An 18151-nucleotide genomic window follows, 5' to 3' on the forward strand; every position below is an offset into this window, starting at 1 on the left:
CAGCGCCCCGCGAGGCTCAGATTTAATGAGGAAAAAACCATCATCTCCATGGTAAGTGTTCCCAGCAGCTGAACTTTAGCACCGTACCCATCTGTCTCAAGTGTCTGAGGAGCTGAGCGATGACCCACCCTGGCGGATCAAACCACTGGATTACCTGACTGGGGTGGGGGGGGGGGGGGCAGCCGCAGTAGAAACAGATTAGGGCCAAGTTACCACCTCCTCTGATTGCAAACTCAGGTCACCTCCTGACCCTTTCCTCTACGAGCTCATCAAGGCCAGAATCACTCCCCTTTGTCCAGATTCCAAAGCCTGTTACAGATCACGTTTTTATTCTACTGAATTAACCACGTTCTGGCTTTTAATTGTCTTTTACCAATCTTAAATTATTTTTTAGAAAAAAATTTAGATTTAAATGCTTTGCATTTTAAATAAAATGTCAAAACATAGTGTCAAACTGTCAATCATTTAAAGTCCAAAGTTGTGTCTATATAGTGCAGTGCTATATACTATACAAGTATACAGCATGTACCCAAGTGATACTTGGGTACAAGCCCAGAAATGCTTGTGGTGTTCTTACTTCCAGTAACAATTTAGCATTGAACTTTGGTTTGAGGAACTTACCCCTCTCACAGTTGGCTCCAGAGTAACCCTCAGAACAGGAGCACTGGTACTTGTCTGGTCCCGTGTTGATGCATGTCCCTCCATTGAGGCATGGCTGGTGAGTGCCACAGAAGTTCAGATCTGTCAGGAAAGCATGTTTGACATTTAATTTTATTGTAACGCGACACAACTTGGGGGAAAAGACACATTCACGCAAGCTTTGCAACCAAGACTTCGTTTAAGAAATTGAGAAAGTAAATTAACCTTTATCGCAAAGATGGCCGCCCCAGTTTGTGTCACACAGGCATTGCCAGGGTTCTACACAGGTCCCATGCACACAGCCAGGGTGGGGGATGCACTTGTCACAGTACTGGCCCTGCCAACCATACAGACACCTGCAAGACACAGACATAAGAGCCACCAGATATTTAGCCTCTGCAACTGAACCTAGATTAAAAAGATGCTACACAAACAAGATATGCACACACACGCACGCGCATATGCAGACAACATGCAAATTCAGAGCAATAAAGTCGGTTAAATAATCCACGGGGTATCATTATCAGTTTCATCTGAATATTTTTGGTTCACCTAAATTCCTTTTAAAAGCAATCTTGTGATAATCTGAACTTAATGAACTACGAATTAGCATACACAGATGGAGCCACGCAAATAAACAAACAAAGGCGCTATTCTTGCCCTAACAACTGCGCTGTCTTAAAAGACCACAAATGAATCTTAAGTAGTAGGCATGTTTATGCAACAGCTCTTCAACAATACTTGGGGGCAAACAACAGAGGAGTATTTAGCCCTTTTACCAAACAAAAAAACAAAACACTAAATTACGGCTCCAATGGGACCTTTAGCATGGCTAACATTAGCATGCGGCCAGACGCTCTCTGCAACAACACTATGCCTGTGGCTTGGCAGCAGTAAGTGCCAGGCAGGGGGAGTGTTCAGCCCACTCTCTAAATGGCTGCTGTTACTGTAGAACACAGCAGTAGTACTAGTGGTCCTTCCCATGAGTCAGGAGTTAAGAGCTGGGCCTCGGGGCCGCGAGAAGGACAGAGATTTCTGACCACGGCACGGAGACGTCCAGGTCCATAATTACGCTGATAAAAAGTTGGCCCTTCTTTCCCGGGCTCCGCAATTAAGGTAATTCAGGCCTGGGCCTCTGACTGATAACTGGGCTCTTTTTTAAAAGGGTGGCGATACGGTGCTCCTCGGGAGCACGGTGGCAGGAAATCAGTGTCCCCCTGGGAGAACGGCACGCTGATTAGCCACGAGAAAACGGACGGACTGTAAAAATAAACGCGTGGTTAAGTAAACATGAGTCTGTGATTAAAATGGGCTATTCTTAAAAGCGTGCTAATCCTCTCCATGAGAAGCAGAACAGGATTCCACAGTGGGATCCCAAATTGTCACTAGTTAGTTACATAGTGCCAAAGTGCCAGGGAATTGGACGATACATTACGAAGCACTGGTGGGGAGCACAGAAACAGTTTCAGTTCTAGACAGAAAGCAGGCTTTGCTTTCAAAGAGCTAATCCATGTTTGTAGCTGCATTGCCTGCATATGCAGGCAGTAGTGGCTAACTTGGTCCCTTGGTGCGCTAGCTGTCATAGTTGAATAACAACCATTTTAAAAGGTCCAGTCTAAAATGCCCCAGGGAGTGTTGTTAGCAGTGACTATGCAGACATAAGATTAGCGACTGCCCTGCCGCTCACAGGACTTACTGTAGAACCGCTGTTGTATAATGCTACAATAAATCCCTGTGACGAGAAAGCAACTCGTAGAAAGCAACTCTACAACGTAGACCAAGACCAGCATTTGCCAAGACGGTTTGCTGGCTGAACGCATCTAAACAACTTTAAGCCCTTGAGTTTGAAACGTAACCACACCTGTACAGAGAACAAGGCAGTCCAATATTCCTATTCTGGCAAAGCTAGCCATCATAAGAAAACTGATGATGTCAAAAGCTTGTGAAAACAATACAGCCGCAACAGAGAAAAACAAACTTGATCAAGGAACAGCTTGATTTGTGGCCATACCCGACAGGCGAAAGCAGCCAATCGCTGAGAACCTACCACTGTAGGGCCTCTTCCAGGATGAGGATATGATTGCTTTTGGTTTTAGGAAGAACTGTGCACAATACCCCAGTGCAGATAGGCATCTGCGCCTGGCTTTCCTTCAGGCTGTGTTCACAAACGGCATTAGGAAACCATTAGCTGCACAAACAGTGCACTTTTAGGCTCATCCAAGAGTTCCACACAATTTGACTGATAAAGCCTGTCTCATTAGGGGGAATACATATAGCCCACAATTTCAACATGGAGTCTAGGCCGTTTAGCCTTTCCTCTCTCAAGACTTCCCTAGCCAGCCATCCATCCAGCCAGCCATCCAGCTAGCTAGCTCAAGACCATAGTTGCAGAGGACAGCTTCCTGAACGGCTCAGCATGCATCTATGTTAAAACACTGGTGCTTGGATCCAATCCCTACATGAGTGAACACAGCACTGCAGGCCTTTGGCACAGGCCGGCATCATAAGTTAAGACACTTGAACTGCCCTTCCAATTCTAAACAGCGGTCCTAATACGTTTCACATGATAAAAGCCCACAGTTTGTCAGGTCATGAATCACAGGCTGATAAATAATGCTGGAAGAAAAAAAAAGAGGAAGAGTGAAAAATCACGATAACTTACTTGCAGCCACCTGGCTCCTTGCATGATCCATGTTCCGTGCTGCAGCCCTGACGACATATCGCTACAGGAGGAAGAGAACAATATGTTTACATGCCTGGTCCTCAGATTCATATACATTGTGTAGATTGTAGTGCAGTGGTTCCCAAACTTTTTAGCCCATGACCCAAAGGGGCACTTTATGTCTCCCCGGGGGGTGCCAAAGCGAGTGAAAATAGCAGATCTACAAGCTCACAATGCGCCACTTCGCACCGTGTTGTGAGCTTGTAGATCGGCTATTTTCACTACTTCTTAAACATTTGTTTTCTAATGTATGGAAATTCTTAGATTTTTCCTTGATTTCTTCATGAAATTACTGGAAAAGAAATCATGGAATTTGTTTTTAATTCATGAAAAATGAATGAAATGCTTTTTTGGGACTGTCTCACATCCTGCTGTAGTCCGGTCCTACCTTGATAAACTCAATATGATTTGATAACCTTTATTTAAAAAATGCAAACAATAAACAAAAAGCGGTTATATAAACCTGTGTTGCAGTCTGCCCCGGACCATCCTTCTAGACAGGTCTTGTTTCCATTGTAGTCACAGGTGTAGTGTCCAAAGAACTCGTCCCTGGGTCGGCAGAACTTGTTGCAGCCAAAGCCGTAGTAATGCTCGTCACAGCTGACCCGTATCTGGTACTCAAACTGGGCTATGGGGCCGTTGTGGGTCAGTTTCTGCCAGTGGGGGCCGGGGTTGATCATGGCGGAATGAGAGGCTTTCTCTATCACCTGCCCATCTGCACCTAAAACAGTTTCAACACAGTCAGTCAGTGTCCGTCTATGGATGAGGTTCAAAAATTAAATCAACAAAACTAGGCTGGTATGTTTGAGTACAGGAACTAGGGACTAAAGGACAGTACAGGAACGTGTCATGCACCGTACTCCACTGTACTGTTCTTGTTCATGGGAGTTCCAGCGTAAAGATGTGATGATCACACAGCAGAATCCAAAATGTCCCCAAAACATTCTTCTGACACAAATTGCAGAAGATCTCACTGACTCACAGAATGCCATGTAATTACAAGACCGTGTGCGCCCTGACGAGGAAGGAAAGTGCAAGGCGGAAATGCAGAAAAATGAAAAGCCTGACTGTAATGAGTACTGTTCACTGCCTTTTTTCTCACGCTCTCCCTCCCGGCTCGGTTTCCGTCTCTCAGGTTTTTGAGCGTCAGGATATTACTGGGCTCAGATGCTGCCATCCCCATCTGCTTCGGCGAGGACAGAACCACAGCCACCATAAATTACAGTGTGCAAGGACACCAACGGCACTAGTGGCTGCTGGGAGGCCTGCCAGTGCGCCATCAGCACTTTTTAGCCCTCCCTTATGTCTGGTTTATACTTGGTTGTGCATCATGTCGCACACCAGAAAGAGAAGATCTACAAGCGCTACAATGCAATTATGCAACACACTGCAAAGCCCTTGTAGCTTGTAGATCTGCCTTTTTTTGCATGACACCAACACACAACCAAGTATAAATAGGCCTCTGTCTTTCTCTCTTAGGTGCAATCACATAAAAACTGGAAAGGGTCTTGCTGCCTAGCTGAATATCTGTGCAAAAGCCTAAAGGGTTGTGGAACGGACGAGGCCACTCTGAACAGGATCATGATGAGTCAATTTCAAGTCAATTATTATTTATTATAGTGCCAAATCACTACAAGTTTTCTCAAGACACTTGGGACACACAGCAGAGATCCAAAGCTGACTACCCCCGGGCTTTTTCGAGAATTTATGTTTTCAAACACACTTTCACAGAGTATCTGTCTGCAATTCAGCCCTGCGGAGGCCACTGTGCAATCATTGAGTGGGACTACAACCAGAGGCTTGTGTTGCTTTCCTTTTTATCCCCTCAGCCTCGTCAAACAGACCGGGTCATGGGTCTGTCAGAAGGGCAAGGACTAGCCTGGGAGCCAAGCGCTCTAATGGGCTTCACACGTAGTGCAAACACACTCGTACTGAGCAAACACACAGCTGCACTGTACACACACATGTGCATTTGCGTGCAGGGAAATGAGTTGCGCGCATGAACGTTGCACACGGATCCACTTGCACACAAATATAAAGCGATCACTCCTTGATTATCTAAATCTGCACTTGGGGAGAGAATGAGAAACGTATGTCAGACGATTTATTTACCATCCTAGGAAAAAAGACGAGGTCACTGGCCTTTTCACTGAATCGCCTCTCTGTGAAGTATGATGCAACGCAGCAGCTACTGTCATTTATTTACTATACATGGGGTGTGTGGGGGGGTGCATGCTGAAATCACAGTGGGCAGTAACATTTCACAGTGGCCTGGAATCCAGAGCTCAGCTATGTGGCATTTCTCTACCGCACGCTGGCCTGCTGCGTGTGGGGTGGCACATCCTTATTACCTGCTCCCTGGCTGGGAGCGGAGTATAAATCACAACACACAACCCCCATAACGGGCACGCTCACAGACCAGAGACACCAAAATACTCTCGTAGAGGAGAAAATAGGCTGCGGTTAAATGATGGTAAGTGGTTCGAATTCTCACCGGTGAGCTAGATATGAAACGTTTGCTGAAAAGTTGGCAAGTGCAGCTCGACTAGATTAAAATGTGAAAATGCCGGCTCAGTGATATTATGAGCATAAAAATGATGCATAAAAAAAAGTATGTATGTGTATTTTCTTAACAGGGATGCCATATGTCTACACATTAATTGTGCTATAGTAATGATCATGTAAAGCTAATTGAGACCCAAGCTAGCCTACACTGTAAAAGCTTGAGTGCTATTTAAACTGTGTGTGCTACAAATTGACCCCTACGGCACTTGGGTGCTATGCTAGTAATGGCAAGTCAAGCAAACAGAGCCCCAGGCTAGTCTAAACTGTAAACTCCTGAGTATTATTTTAACTCTAGAGTAAAAAAAAAATCCATTCTTGCACTCCGAGTTAAGTTGACACTCAGGACTTTACAGTGTAGTTGAGCTCAGAGGGGCTTAACAGGCATCGAGTGTGTACATTCAGGGGGCTTCTCACACCAATGCCCTAATGGCTCTCTGGGGAGCGGCAAATACAGCAGAAAAGACCGAAACCTTGTTGACCTCAAACAGTTACTTCATCAACAAGCACGGTATAACGGAGTAGAGAGGTGCAGCCTGCCCTCAGCTGGAATCACCACGCCGCTGCCAATCTAACCACAAACCAGCAGGAATCACCACGCCGCTGCCCATCTAACCACAAACCAGCAGGAATCACCACGCCGCTGCCCATCTAACCACAAACCAGCAGGAATCACCACGCCGCTGCCCATCTAACCACAAACCAGCAGGAATCACCACGCCGCTGCCAATCTAACCACAAACCAGCAGGAATCCAGGGCCATAAACTGTACAACCCAAACCCAAGACCAGAGAGTACAGATGCAACTTGATATCACTGTGAAACTCTAAGTGCCTCTTTGGCGGAGAGAAATACAGTTTTCTCCAGACGGTGTACAAAATAGCCCCTTCACCTTTCACACTGTACGACATGAACGAACACTGCTCTGGCTCCGGCAACCACCCTAAATCACGCGCACACACACACCTGTACCTGAGGTAACTTTAACCAAACGGACAGCGTATAGCACAAAGGCCTCGGCTGTACATTGCGACCGGAGCCAGGTTGCGCTGCAGGGGCTGGGGCGGCCGGATGAACTCGCATGTTTCACGCCTCAGTGACAGTGAGACCGTGTGACCCTGACCCCGGCTAGCAGCACCTGCCATCAGTCATCAGCCAAATGAAAACATTTTCATAGAGGGCAGCATGCCCCCTCCCCCCGCCCCATGACCCACAACCCCCCCCACCTCCTCTACCTCACCATACTTCCTTCTCTCTGTCTGCTGCACTGCTTTGTTCCCTGCCTCAGCCTCTTCCTCTCTCCCCCCTCTCCACTTCCCTGTACCGTTTTCCCTTGTTACAGGCACCTGTCAACACACTTTCTACAACGCACACATACACACCGCGAACGCGCACGTACACAGACAGTGGGGCCATATGGGAGAGGGCAGAGGGTTGAGGGATGAATAAATGTCAGTTTCTGACCTTCAACACTCCTCCTCCCTGTGGGAAGGGGATATGAGAGAGGAACAAGATGGAAATGCCAGAGAAGGACAGATACTCACCACTGGTTTCGTTGTTGAAGTCCAAGGCTTCTACTATCAAAGTGTAGGACCTCTGAGGAAGATAGAGATACAAGCGGTGTCAGGCACAACAAACACCATACATCAAAAGGGAGAGATCATTGAATAGTTGCCAAGGTTAACGTTCAAGGATGAGTAGTTAAGACAGTATAGAACCTTGTGTCAAGACTTTACTAAATCCTTCTCTGAACAGAACATTATCCCCGATATATATTTGGTATACATCCCAGAGCGACGTGTTGTGAGCTTGTAGATCAGCTATTTTCAGTGCATGACACTGGTGCGCAACCAAGTATAGATCACCCTTTACTGACATATTTGAGTGCCATTTTGTGCTAACTAAGGCCATGACACAATGGCACATTATTGTATTTGGGTTATTCATCAATTCAAATTTAAAACCAGTTGTACCAACAGCCAACATTTACTGTATATGTTGAACCGACTGATTTAAATAAACAAAAACCTCCATGACATTTATAATAAATTTTTCAGCCAAGCTGTCAAGAACGGCTTTTGCCTGTACTGTATGTATGCATTTATGTCCCCAAACAATAGACCAATCACGTGGTGTGTGATTTCACAAAAAGATGCCTAAATTATTTATAAAGATTGTCATTTCCATTTGGCCATAGGAGACACCAAACTATTCAACATGCCCAGTTGCCCACAAGCAGCCAATAGCAGAATTTGCATTTGTGCAGATTAATTAATGAACTGAACAGCTAGTGACATGCTGTTGATAGGTAAAGATTAGACTGTAATGTTTTGTTTATGGATGTTCATCGTTTTCTTTTTCTACGACTTTTTGTTTCCTTTTTCTGCCTTTGTTGACAGTATACAGTATATAGGCAGGAAATAGGGAGAGAGAGACCGGCAGTGACACGCAGCAACGGTTGTCGAAATCGGGATTCAAACCCGCCGATAGGCTGCGTTGGAGCCTCAGTGCCCAAGCGGTCCGGGCCTATACTTCACCAGCTTTTCTATGACTGCGGGAACCCTGCTAATAAAGCTTCATCTCCTTCTCATGGGATTAACTTGAAATGAGACTTAAAACAACAGTTCTGCTGATCTTCTTAAGAGGGGCTAAGCTTGTGGTTGTTCAGGGGCCTGTGCTGTACATATTAGGATGGCAGACACATGGGCAGTGGTCTGGTCCACTACATCCACCCAGCAGGAGGGCGTCTGAGGCGCCACAACTAGCAGGGTGAGAATAGGGCAGCTCAGGACACACTGCCAGGTTGATAATAATAAAGAAATAAAAACCACACGGAAAACATAATTTCAAATGTTTAACATTATGTCTAGATCACGGCATGCTTGATTTTCGGTCGGCTTCAAACCGTGGGTATCACTTAGGCCACATTTGTTTAATGAACAGGCAGTCAGAAAATAAATGCCAATCTGCATTTCTGTTTTGCACAGTTGCACAACTTGCACTGCATACATAAATCCCCATTACGTGCTAAATATATATCGCAGACATACAGCTAAATGCCAGCCACATCCTTCTGATTGTTCCAGTCAGGACCCGTACTATAAAGGCACATGAAAACAGAGACAGAGAACAACAGACAAGCAGACAAACTAAAGAGAGAGAGACAGAGATGCTCAGCCCTAGTGTTTGGGTGAGGTGGTGTGGGTGGGTGGGGGGGGGGGGATCTCTGGAGGGCCTGTCTTGATTTCAGCACTCCTAAAACGCTTTGTCTGACTCAGGGTCAGTAGCGCTCACACCAGTATCAGCTTACACATCCCTACAGGTCTGTGCCACAGCCATGGGGGAATGGACAGTAATGTGGGTATTTCTGTGTGCAACGACACAGAAATCGTGTGTGTGTGTGTGTGTGAGTGTGTGAGAGTGAGAGAGAGAGAGAGAGAGAGAGAGAGATCCACTTACAACCCTCGAGCATCCACTAGAAACACCTACTTGTTATATTCGCACACACCCTCATCCCTGACAGCAGAGCTGGGAGGCATTTCAGACATTCTACATGGCCACTGCTGCTAAACCACCAGCACAGTGACCTCATCGTAAACACACCTACTAGATCCAGAAGAACCTCTCATTCACTTTCCAAGAGAAGGGTCATTTCCAAGAGAAGAGTAATTTATACTCCATCGCATAATGGTGTCTCTTGACGAAAATAACGGTCTTTCAACCTAACAACAACACGGCACACTGCAGCTTGGAAATCTGTTCCTTCCGGCAAGTGACACCATGCGATGGAGAATTCATTAAACTTAAACTTAAGAGACACTCCTGGAACTTTTGATGTTCTTCCTCATGGTAGTTTAATAGCTCATCAGCTAAACTGCCATGTGTCATTCCAACAGACATACAGTAAGTCTGTGGCTATGTAATCCATAGTTGGAGTGACAAATGCAGTAATCAATCAACAACACAGCTAGCCCCTGCAGCATGTTCTGTTTTACAAAGAAGAACAAAATAAACGCCTTCACTTATCGAACTAATCACTAGTACTACACGCTACAATTAATCTCAGACAAATGCCTTAGTGGCAGTGTGATGCCATTAACCACGTCAAACCAGGCTACACAGCTATCCATGTCAAATCGATAGCATACATCCATTAGCTCCTCTGTGACAGATCTTCATGCATTAGTGTTGGCCTAAACAGCATTTAGAGTTTAATCTAATTATATGCACTGTCTGATGTCTTGCTGGTCAACTCATCAGGTCATACTGACAAAAAACAGGATCGCTTACACAGGACAAGAGCATTTGAAAGTGAAAAACGAAAGATGATTACAAGACACAAACTAACAAGAGTGCATTGTGTCGATTGAATAGCCATTGTATCCCTGCACTCGAGCTTACTAAAGTTATGATAAATTAATATCTGGTGAGCCGTGACCTGGCTGGCATATGTGGGACTTTTTTGCCAATCTGGTCTCAAATGAATATGATTATGAAGGGAAGAAATCTGAATCTGCACCACAAGGTTCTGTGGAATTTCAAAGGATAAAGCCAATGATGTCTACATGTTCTCTTGAGCCATCCATGGACCATAACTGATGGATATTTAAATGGAAATTAACAGACAGATAACTGTTTTAAGAGAAGCTGCCAAATTATTACGGGGAGAAGAATTTGTTGGAGGAGGGTGGACCTGCAATGTGTTATGGGAAAATCCACAAATCCATATTGCACTTTGGACTCGCCTAGACATGGAAACTATTGCAGCAGCATTGGTTGATCCTACTGGATATTAGCCACCATTACCATAATTTTAACACATTTGGCTTAAAATCATCGTGATAAAATGAAGCAGCTTTGACCGCAAATACTAGTATGTAACAGACTACCTACAATTAACTTTTTGTTCAATTTGTTCTACATTAAATGGTTAAATTCTTCAACTGAGCCTACCGATTAAAAGGATTTGTATTACGTGACCTCATTGTCAATGCTAGGCAATGTCTTGATCAAACGTGAAGCAAAACCGGTACTGTTGAAACATTTGGGCCTAGACCTTGTAATTGCCTCTAAAAAGTGAGATACTGCATGCCTCCTCCTTCCCCGACACCCCATAACTCCTGGGCGGTTATCAGTTTGGAATTGTGTGCCACTGCCAGGTTCACTTTTCCCAGGCTCCCAGCTGACTCACAACTTCTCTTTGAACTACCGAAGAGACACACACACACACACACACACACACACACACACACACACACACACACACACACACACAAATATATGCGGCCATATGTCTCCTTATCTGTCCTGGTAATCCAGACACTGTCCAACAAACAGACAGCATAACTGATAAAGACCATTCCAGTTCGAATCACACCAACCTGCCAAAGAACACTACTGGATTCACTCTAGGGGAATTCACCGAACTTGCACACAGAGAGCCCTATCACTCTATACCAGACTGGAAATGGAGCCAATTGATGTGCCTTTCCAAAGCATTCAAATTCAATAAGAGAGGGAATGTCCCTCTTACCACCAAGTAAAAGAAATAGCCATGTGCCCTAAATAAAGTCTGCAAAACAGTTGCATAGCCCAAGCAAGCAAAAGGAGGGGTAACGTAAACAATGTAATCAAAAGGATGTTGACCTGCTGTATCACTTTTCCTGAGTCAAGTTCAACCACTTAAAGTAAGATCTGACTGATTGATTTACACTGCTAGGTAACCGTTTTCCATAAAACCTGGTTAAGAAAAGACAACTGCAACTACTTTCAAAACCATGGCACTGATGAGCTGGGAAGAAGTAACATTATTTGCCACAAATTTTAAACAATCCTCCTCTGGCACTTCAGCTAGGATAATAAGGCAGATGTGGAAGCCTTTGCCAATCGAACCAGATCAAGATAATTACTCAGGTCAAGGGCCAAGCAAGACAAACATACGTGCATTCGCTGCTGAACTTGAAAGGTGTGCAAGTGCAACCTTTCTCTCATTTCAAAAGACTGCTACCTTCTTTTAAAAGGGCGACTTGAGTGTTGTTGGCGAAGCAAAACTGAAAGAGTATAAGCATAAGTAAAATACATTTCTCAAACATGATGCTTACATACAGTACATACTAGGCTACTTCATGTGTTTAACCATGGTCCGCAATAACATTTCAGAAGTTGTCACATAACACCAAACCGAAACACCGCGAGTGCATAAAAAGCACTCCCTTGTTAAAGCAGAAGACTGTTGGAGATGGGGGGGAGAAGAACACGTTTTTCTCTTTCACTTGAGTAATTTGCACTTAACTGCCACATCAGAGCAGACTATATAAAGCAAACATGTCATTAGACCCACAGTTGCTGGCGGTGCTTACCCTCAAGGCTGAGCTGAGCGTTGTTCAACAATTCACCTGACCCCCAGCTCTTTGACCATTCCAACTAGTCATCAATCATTCTGATGCTGACACATCCCAGGTCTGGGGGAGGCATGCCAGGTTCGTGTTAAAAGAACACTAGGGAAATACGGTGAATATAAAAATCAACCGAGAGTAGGATTTGACTGCCAGAACAACTAATGGCTCATTTATACCGAATAACGTTGACATGTTTTTACAGTTGAAAATCTGTTATTTTTCGTCAAGTGCCACAGTCGTGTGACAAAGTGTAAATTAAGAATAAGACTCCAGAAGTGAGGCAGGACGTTTCTCAAGAAGAAACATTTGTACTATGCAGAAACCTGGCCAGAGCTTGCAAAGAAAAATGAACTAGTATCCAAAAAAGCTAGTCATTACTATTCTATAAATGTTACTTCCATGGTGGAGGGATGTCATCAGCAAACATGCTGAGGGGGCCATAGAGAAGTAAGGTTGGGTTTGTCTGAGAGCCAACCTCACCACTGCTGAGTCTACTACTGCTGCTTCCTGTTGCTTGCCCTGTGTTGGCATTATATCTGCACTGCCTCCATTATGCTCTGTAATCCTCACTGTAGTCACAGTCGGCACACCATTGTCCCTGCTTGATAAGCTGTGAGGGCCTGCCTCAGTCTGGGTGGCTGGGCCCACACTTTTCTGTGGAATAAAAGCACGGATCCCTGAACATAGCTGTAAAGGGCTAGCTGCAAAATGGGAAGTTTGTGAATCCATATGGAGCTCTAAAAACAAATATTCGCCAGATACTAAACATGTCCCGGCTGAAACATTCAGCTGATGTCTAGCTCGTGCCCTACCTGATCTAAGCACATGTGGTTTGCCTCATTAAGTGCAGCAGTTACTGTGGGTGGCAAGGTTAAAGCGATGAAATGCCTAGGGTCCAACCGAGCGTGACTTAAACAAAGCCCTGGGCCTGGACATGAGGCCAACTTCAGGCAGCTCTTGAGAGGATGGAGGAATAAAAAATAAAAAAACGTCATGAACTCGAAGCACCCGACAACCCAATTTCCCTGCACTGCCATCTGTCCACAACAGCCAATCAACTTATGCGAAGTACAAAGACTGATATCATAACTAACCTGACGATTGTTGATGTGCACTGAAGTAGAGCGCTACAAGTGAGGGAAGGGGGAACTCCAACAACAGGCTCTGTTCTCCCCTAAACTCTGCCAATGTGATTAGACCTCCTCTTTTCTACAGTACAGTTATATTTAAATGCTTTTGTTTTACATGAAATTTCCAGACCACTCTATTAACAAAAATGACACAAGAATAACAATACCATGTAGTTAGTGGTGTAAAAGTCAGCAAGACTGATGTACTCTGGTCTCCCAAAACATTTTTGCTAGTTTGAATGGGCTGTAAATACAAAAAAGGCTATGACTGGTGGTTCATGCAGACTGATCGATGGACATGGGGCCATTTTCACTGTACTGTATCACTATTTCTTGACCAACAGTGTGAGAAAGACTAGGAGGAGCCTATAGTTGTAAATGGGGCATGGATTGAATTTCCATGTTAAAGTAGTTTTCTGACAATTTGGTGAATACTATTCCAACTGGAAAAATGTATTGATTGGTTTGGTTTTACAATAACATGGACACATAGCAACCTTTGTGCTTTGAAAATTATGAGACAATAAAAAAAACAAAGAAGCATATCAAATTTTATACTGCCATGAATGCCCCTAAAAGCGTAGCCTATTTAAATAATGCAACCAATTTGAAGAGGCCTACCTACACACCATAAAAGGACAACATGAGCAGTTATCACAATTCAATCAAGTTGCATGTTCTTCTTGCTCATATCCTACTCTTTCTTCTTCACGTGGTTTAAGAATTAAGATACTAAATGTGCTTGAGACTCAGAAATAATGCCAAGAACATCCATTCAGGTTGTGATAAAAATAGCATGAATGTAATTGGACACGTGCATACCAATGAACTGTGCGTTTCGCCCATCAGTCACGTATAGAACATTGTGGGCCAGTGCCATGGGGCCACTCAGTCTGTGCAGAGTGAGTTCCACTTTTTCATTACCTCTACATATGTTCCAGCATGACAAATCATCTCTTACAAAACCCACATCCCTCCCATTGGCCTGTCAGCTTCGTTTATTTACTCTATTATGAAGAATTAAGGCTCCGGATAGAAGGATTTCACTGCAAGTGGGCGTAAAGTGTGCAACTCCCACCAAAAATGTCGTTGCTGGGGTAAAATATTAAATCAGCTGCTGGTTTTATGGCGCTTTCGTCTATGTAACTTAAAAAACGTACAACTTTTCTGAGATGATTATTATTATATGCTATTGGAACGAAAATTTAAATTAAATAAAAGAGTAGTAGTAGTAGTAGACCTGAAGAAAACACCTGCATGATCTGGTTAATTGGCCTGCAGTAATCAGGGGACCATGGGGCTCTTTACTCAAAGGACAATTCATGAAGGGCTGTCTATCAAGAGGCTTTGACAGCAAACAAACAAAAATAAAAATTCATTCATTGTTTCCTTTGGGGGGGGGGGGGGCACTGATGACCAGTAAATTGCAGAGAATTGCCCTACAAGCCGGTGTTTTCCCAACGTTTTTTTTTTTTGACAAGCGCGCCAGGGAAAAGTCGCTGCAGCAGCAGATTTCTTTTTTTCTTTTCTTTTTTTTCACTCATCATCAACTTACCGGCCAGGCAAAACTGAACGGCAAAACTATCCTGGATCGTTCATTCCTCACAGTGCTCTTCAAAGAAAACGTATTCCCTCCGAGAACCGGCGTAGATCCCGTGCCGAAGCTGCAGGGCCCCGCGGCGGACACCCGCGACTGGTATTCCTTCAGGCAAACTCTGAAAAACGTATCGCACTCGTCCCGCGTGCACTTTCGATCCGCAGAACTCCTGCTGCCGTCGCAGCACAGGCCGCTCAGCAGCTCTCCGTTCACATTATGCATCGACACGACCTGCAGCTCGAATTGTCCCGATCCTGACACCTGTTGACACAATACACAACACCGTAAGTTGATTGAATGCATGGGGGGCGACATTGATTGACGTACAATACAGATAACAGTGGTGGGTCGGGGGGGAAAGTACTCGCATGTTTTACTTAAGTAAAAGTATCAATACTGCACTGCAGAAATAGCCTAGGCTACTCTGTTACAACTACAAGTTCGGTATTCAAAATGTAGTTGAGTAAAATTAGCTACAAAAGTGGCATCAAATTCAAAAGTTAAAGTAGCCTAGGCCTACTTATTATTATGCCGTATGTCCATTTCACAAGTTTGTCATGTAGCATAAAACAACCCTTTGAAAATAGCACACAAGTGACACTAGCCTAGCTAAAGTTTTCAAATAATAGTGGAGTAAAAAGAAGGCTAAATATAAATTAAAAAAATCCAAATTGTACTTAAGCACAGTACTTAAGTAGGCCTACAGTACTTGAGTAGTATGAGTACATGTACTTAGTTACTTTCCACCACTGATGGGGACGACATTGATACAGAATAAAGACAGTCAACCTGGTAAAAGTTGTGCTAACGGTGTCCCTGAGGCCGAATGCATTATACTTGCTTTATGCTTAATTCATATACACCGTCGTACGAAGCGATATAAATTCGGCATAACATGCACAGCAGCTGGCTAACTAACTGTCGACACCACACAGCACAGCCTGCCTTGCATGATGTATGTGAGCCATACATTTAAAGGCTATAGACAACAAGACATGCAAGGTGCATCCTTTATAGGATTATTCTGTTTGTTTAAAAAAAGAAAGAAACAAAAGACAAAAAAAAGTAAAGTAATCCACATACCTTGGCAAGAAAACAAAGTAAAAAGGCAGCAACGACTGAGCCCCGTCTCAAAATCATGCCTCCGCACACTGGTGTTGTGTTGCCACTCGTTTTTGATATTAGTTGTCTGGCCGACACACGGCACAAATGTACTCCTCTGATTTAAACATGCACGAGTAGTGGGGGAACAAGCACGTCTATCAACAGAGCATAGAATGATGTCCCGATTCATAGAAGAAGAAGAAAAAAAGGCTTCTTCCTAGTATAGTCCCTCAAACTTTTAAAGGAAAAAGTAGAGTTCGTTCTTCTCGTATTTATATCCGACAGCTTCCACTTCCACTATACACGACGAAAGGTCTACTACACACAGTAGCCATGCGGCAGCCGAGTCCACAACTGACTGCTTTGGTCGAAGTCGAACCAGCTACACAAGTTCAACACGAAGGCGTGGTTGTGTCGCTCCGTGTTCATTATTCATGAGCTGGGCACAAGACAATCCCGCCCATGGTTTTTCCTTTTTTACTATGTGGATGCTTTATTATGACTATCGGACAATAATCTACCATAACGCCGAATCAGATTACACCAAGGTCAGTGGCTGAGTGGTATTTCAGTGGAATTTCAATAAATGCACGGAATGCTAAAAAGGGTAGGTTACCCTTATCCCGCCCTCCTTGTAACGTGAGTCTTGGAGAAAAACAATAACAATTCTGCAATTCCAGCATCACGATTTATTTCTACATTTTATTTCAGAAGCCAAATATGTAAGTCAAAGCATAGTCGATGGGTGTTATTGTGTCAGTGTGTGAAACGTCAGATTCCAATACTGAATGAGCAACCTAACTTCAAAGTTAAACACATGTGCATTGCAGGTTTTATAGGCCTATCTGCCTGTAGTCAGATACAATTTATGTTTATGGCAAGCCACCATAAACTGTCTGCTACTTACAACTAATAATCAGCCTTGTATTTATGGTCATATCAAATGGCAGAATATGCATGACACGCTGAATACTTGAATTAAACACCAAAGTCGAAATGAAAAGTGGAGAATGACTCAACTAAAAATGGCCTCAATAACCTTCTCTACTCTACCCCAATGTAGGCAGGCATTTGCACCCAGATATAGGCCCACCTCCAGGATAAAGTGGATACTGTGATAAGGACAAGGAAGGTACCACACACATCATGCATACACACGCACGCACAGACGCATGCATGCAGTAACAAGAGGATGGGGAGCCCATTTGTCCCAGTAGTTAGTGATTTGCGTGGAGCAATTACACAGGTCATTCCGGTCACAATCACGGAAACACGGTTGGGAACTCTTGCATTGCAGGAAAGGCTGCCCATATCAATCAGTAACCACAACATGTTTCATCATCATTTTTTATAGATGTTTATGAGGGTGTCACACATTTCTCGGATGCATGCGTTCCCATTGACAAGCCGAAACGTGTGATATTTCAACACATTTTTGTGAGGAAGCTCAGCAGTGATAGAGGTTTATGCATTGTTTTCACCTCTAAAGAAGCCTAGCAAGGGCCTTATCTTATGTCAGACGTCTCAGCAGACCAGGCCTAACAGTAGCTTCTGGATTGGTTGCTAGCATTCCTGGTCTGGGTATGTGATGTCATAATAGGTGATCATTCAGGGAAAATAGGCAAACATTCAGTGCAAATAGCAGATCCCTCCCTACAGTACAACAACAGTCTCATAGCTTGTGAGCTTAGTATATAGACTAGAGACAGAGTTGCTTGATTCAGTATTTATTTAGATATTTGATATTCATTTAGACACTTCCCCTTCCTATAACGCATCGTAACTTCAAAGTCCATTTCAACCATGATAAATTCATCAAAAACACCTGTTCTTGGTGCTGGTGACTGATGTCCTTTTAACACGTGAGGGGATAATAATGGAATAATGGAAAAGCAAAAAACACAGGCGCCACACTCCTTAGAAGGCCAATATCAGTCACCAGAACTAGCCTATAAGATTTTATCGAGAGTCTAAAGGCTTCGTTAATATAAGGTGCTTA

General features: G+C 44.0%; 1 protein-coding gene across 1 annotated transcript in view; it reads right to left on the minus strand.

Moving 5' to 3' along the window:
- Window positions 1–16493, minus strand: part of jag1b (jagged canonical Notch ligand 1b) — a 33613-nt gene extending 17120 nt beyond the window's left edge. Inside the window, exons 1-7 of the mRNA XM_083775226.1 lie at window positions 16132–16493; window positions 15007–15309; window positions 7468–7519; window positions 3825–4082; window positions 3302–3362; window positions 865–995; window positions 622–741 (exon numbers count right to left, since the gene is read on the minus strand). Coding sequence (XP_083631352.1) covers window positions 622–741; window positions 865–995; window positions 3302–3362; window positions 3825–4082; window positions 7468–7519; window positions 15007–15309; window positions 16132–16188 — 982 coding nt within the window. The 5' untranslated portion in view covers window positions 16189–16493. The remainder of the gene's footprint in view (window positions 1–621; window positions 742–864; window positions 996–3301; window positions 3363–3824; window positions 4083–7467; window positions 7520–15006; window positions 15310–16131) is intronic.
- Between the last annotated feature and the right edge of the window lie 1658 nt (window positions 16494–18151).

This window comes from Protomyctophum parallelum, assembly GCF_964188405.1.
Source record: "Protomyctophum parallelum genome assembly, chromosome: 10".
Lineage (NCBI taxonomy): Eukaryota > Metazoa > Chordata > Actinopteri > Myctophiformes > Myctophidae > Protomyctophum > Protomyctophum parallelum.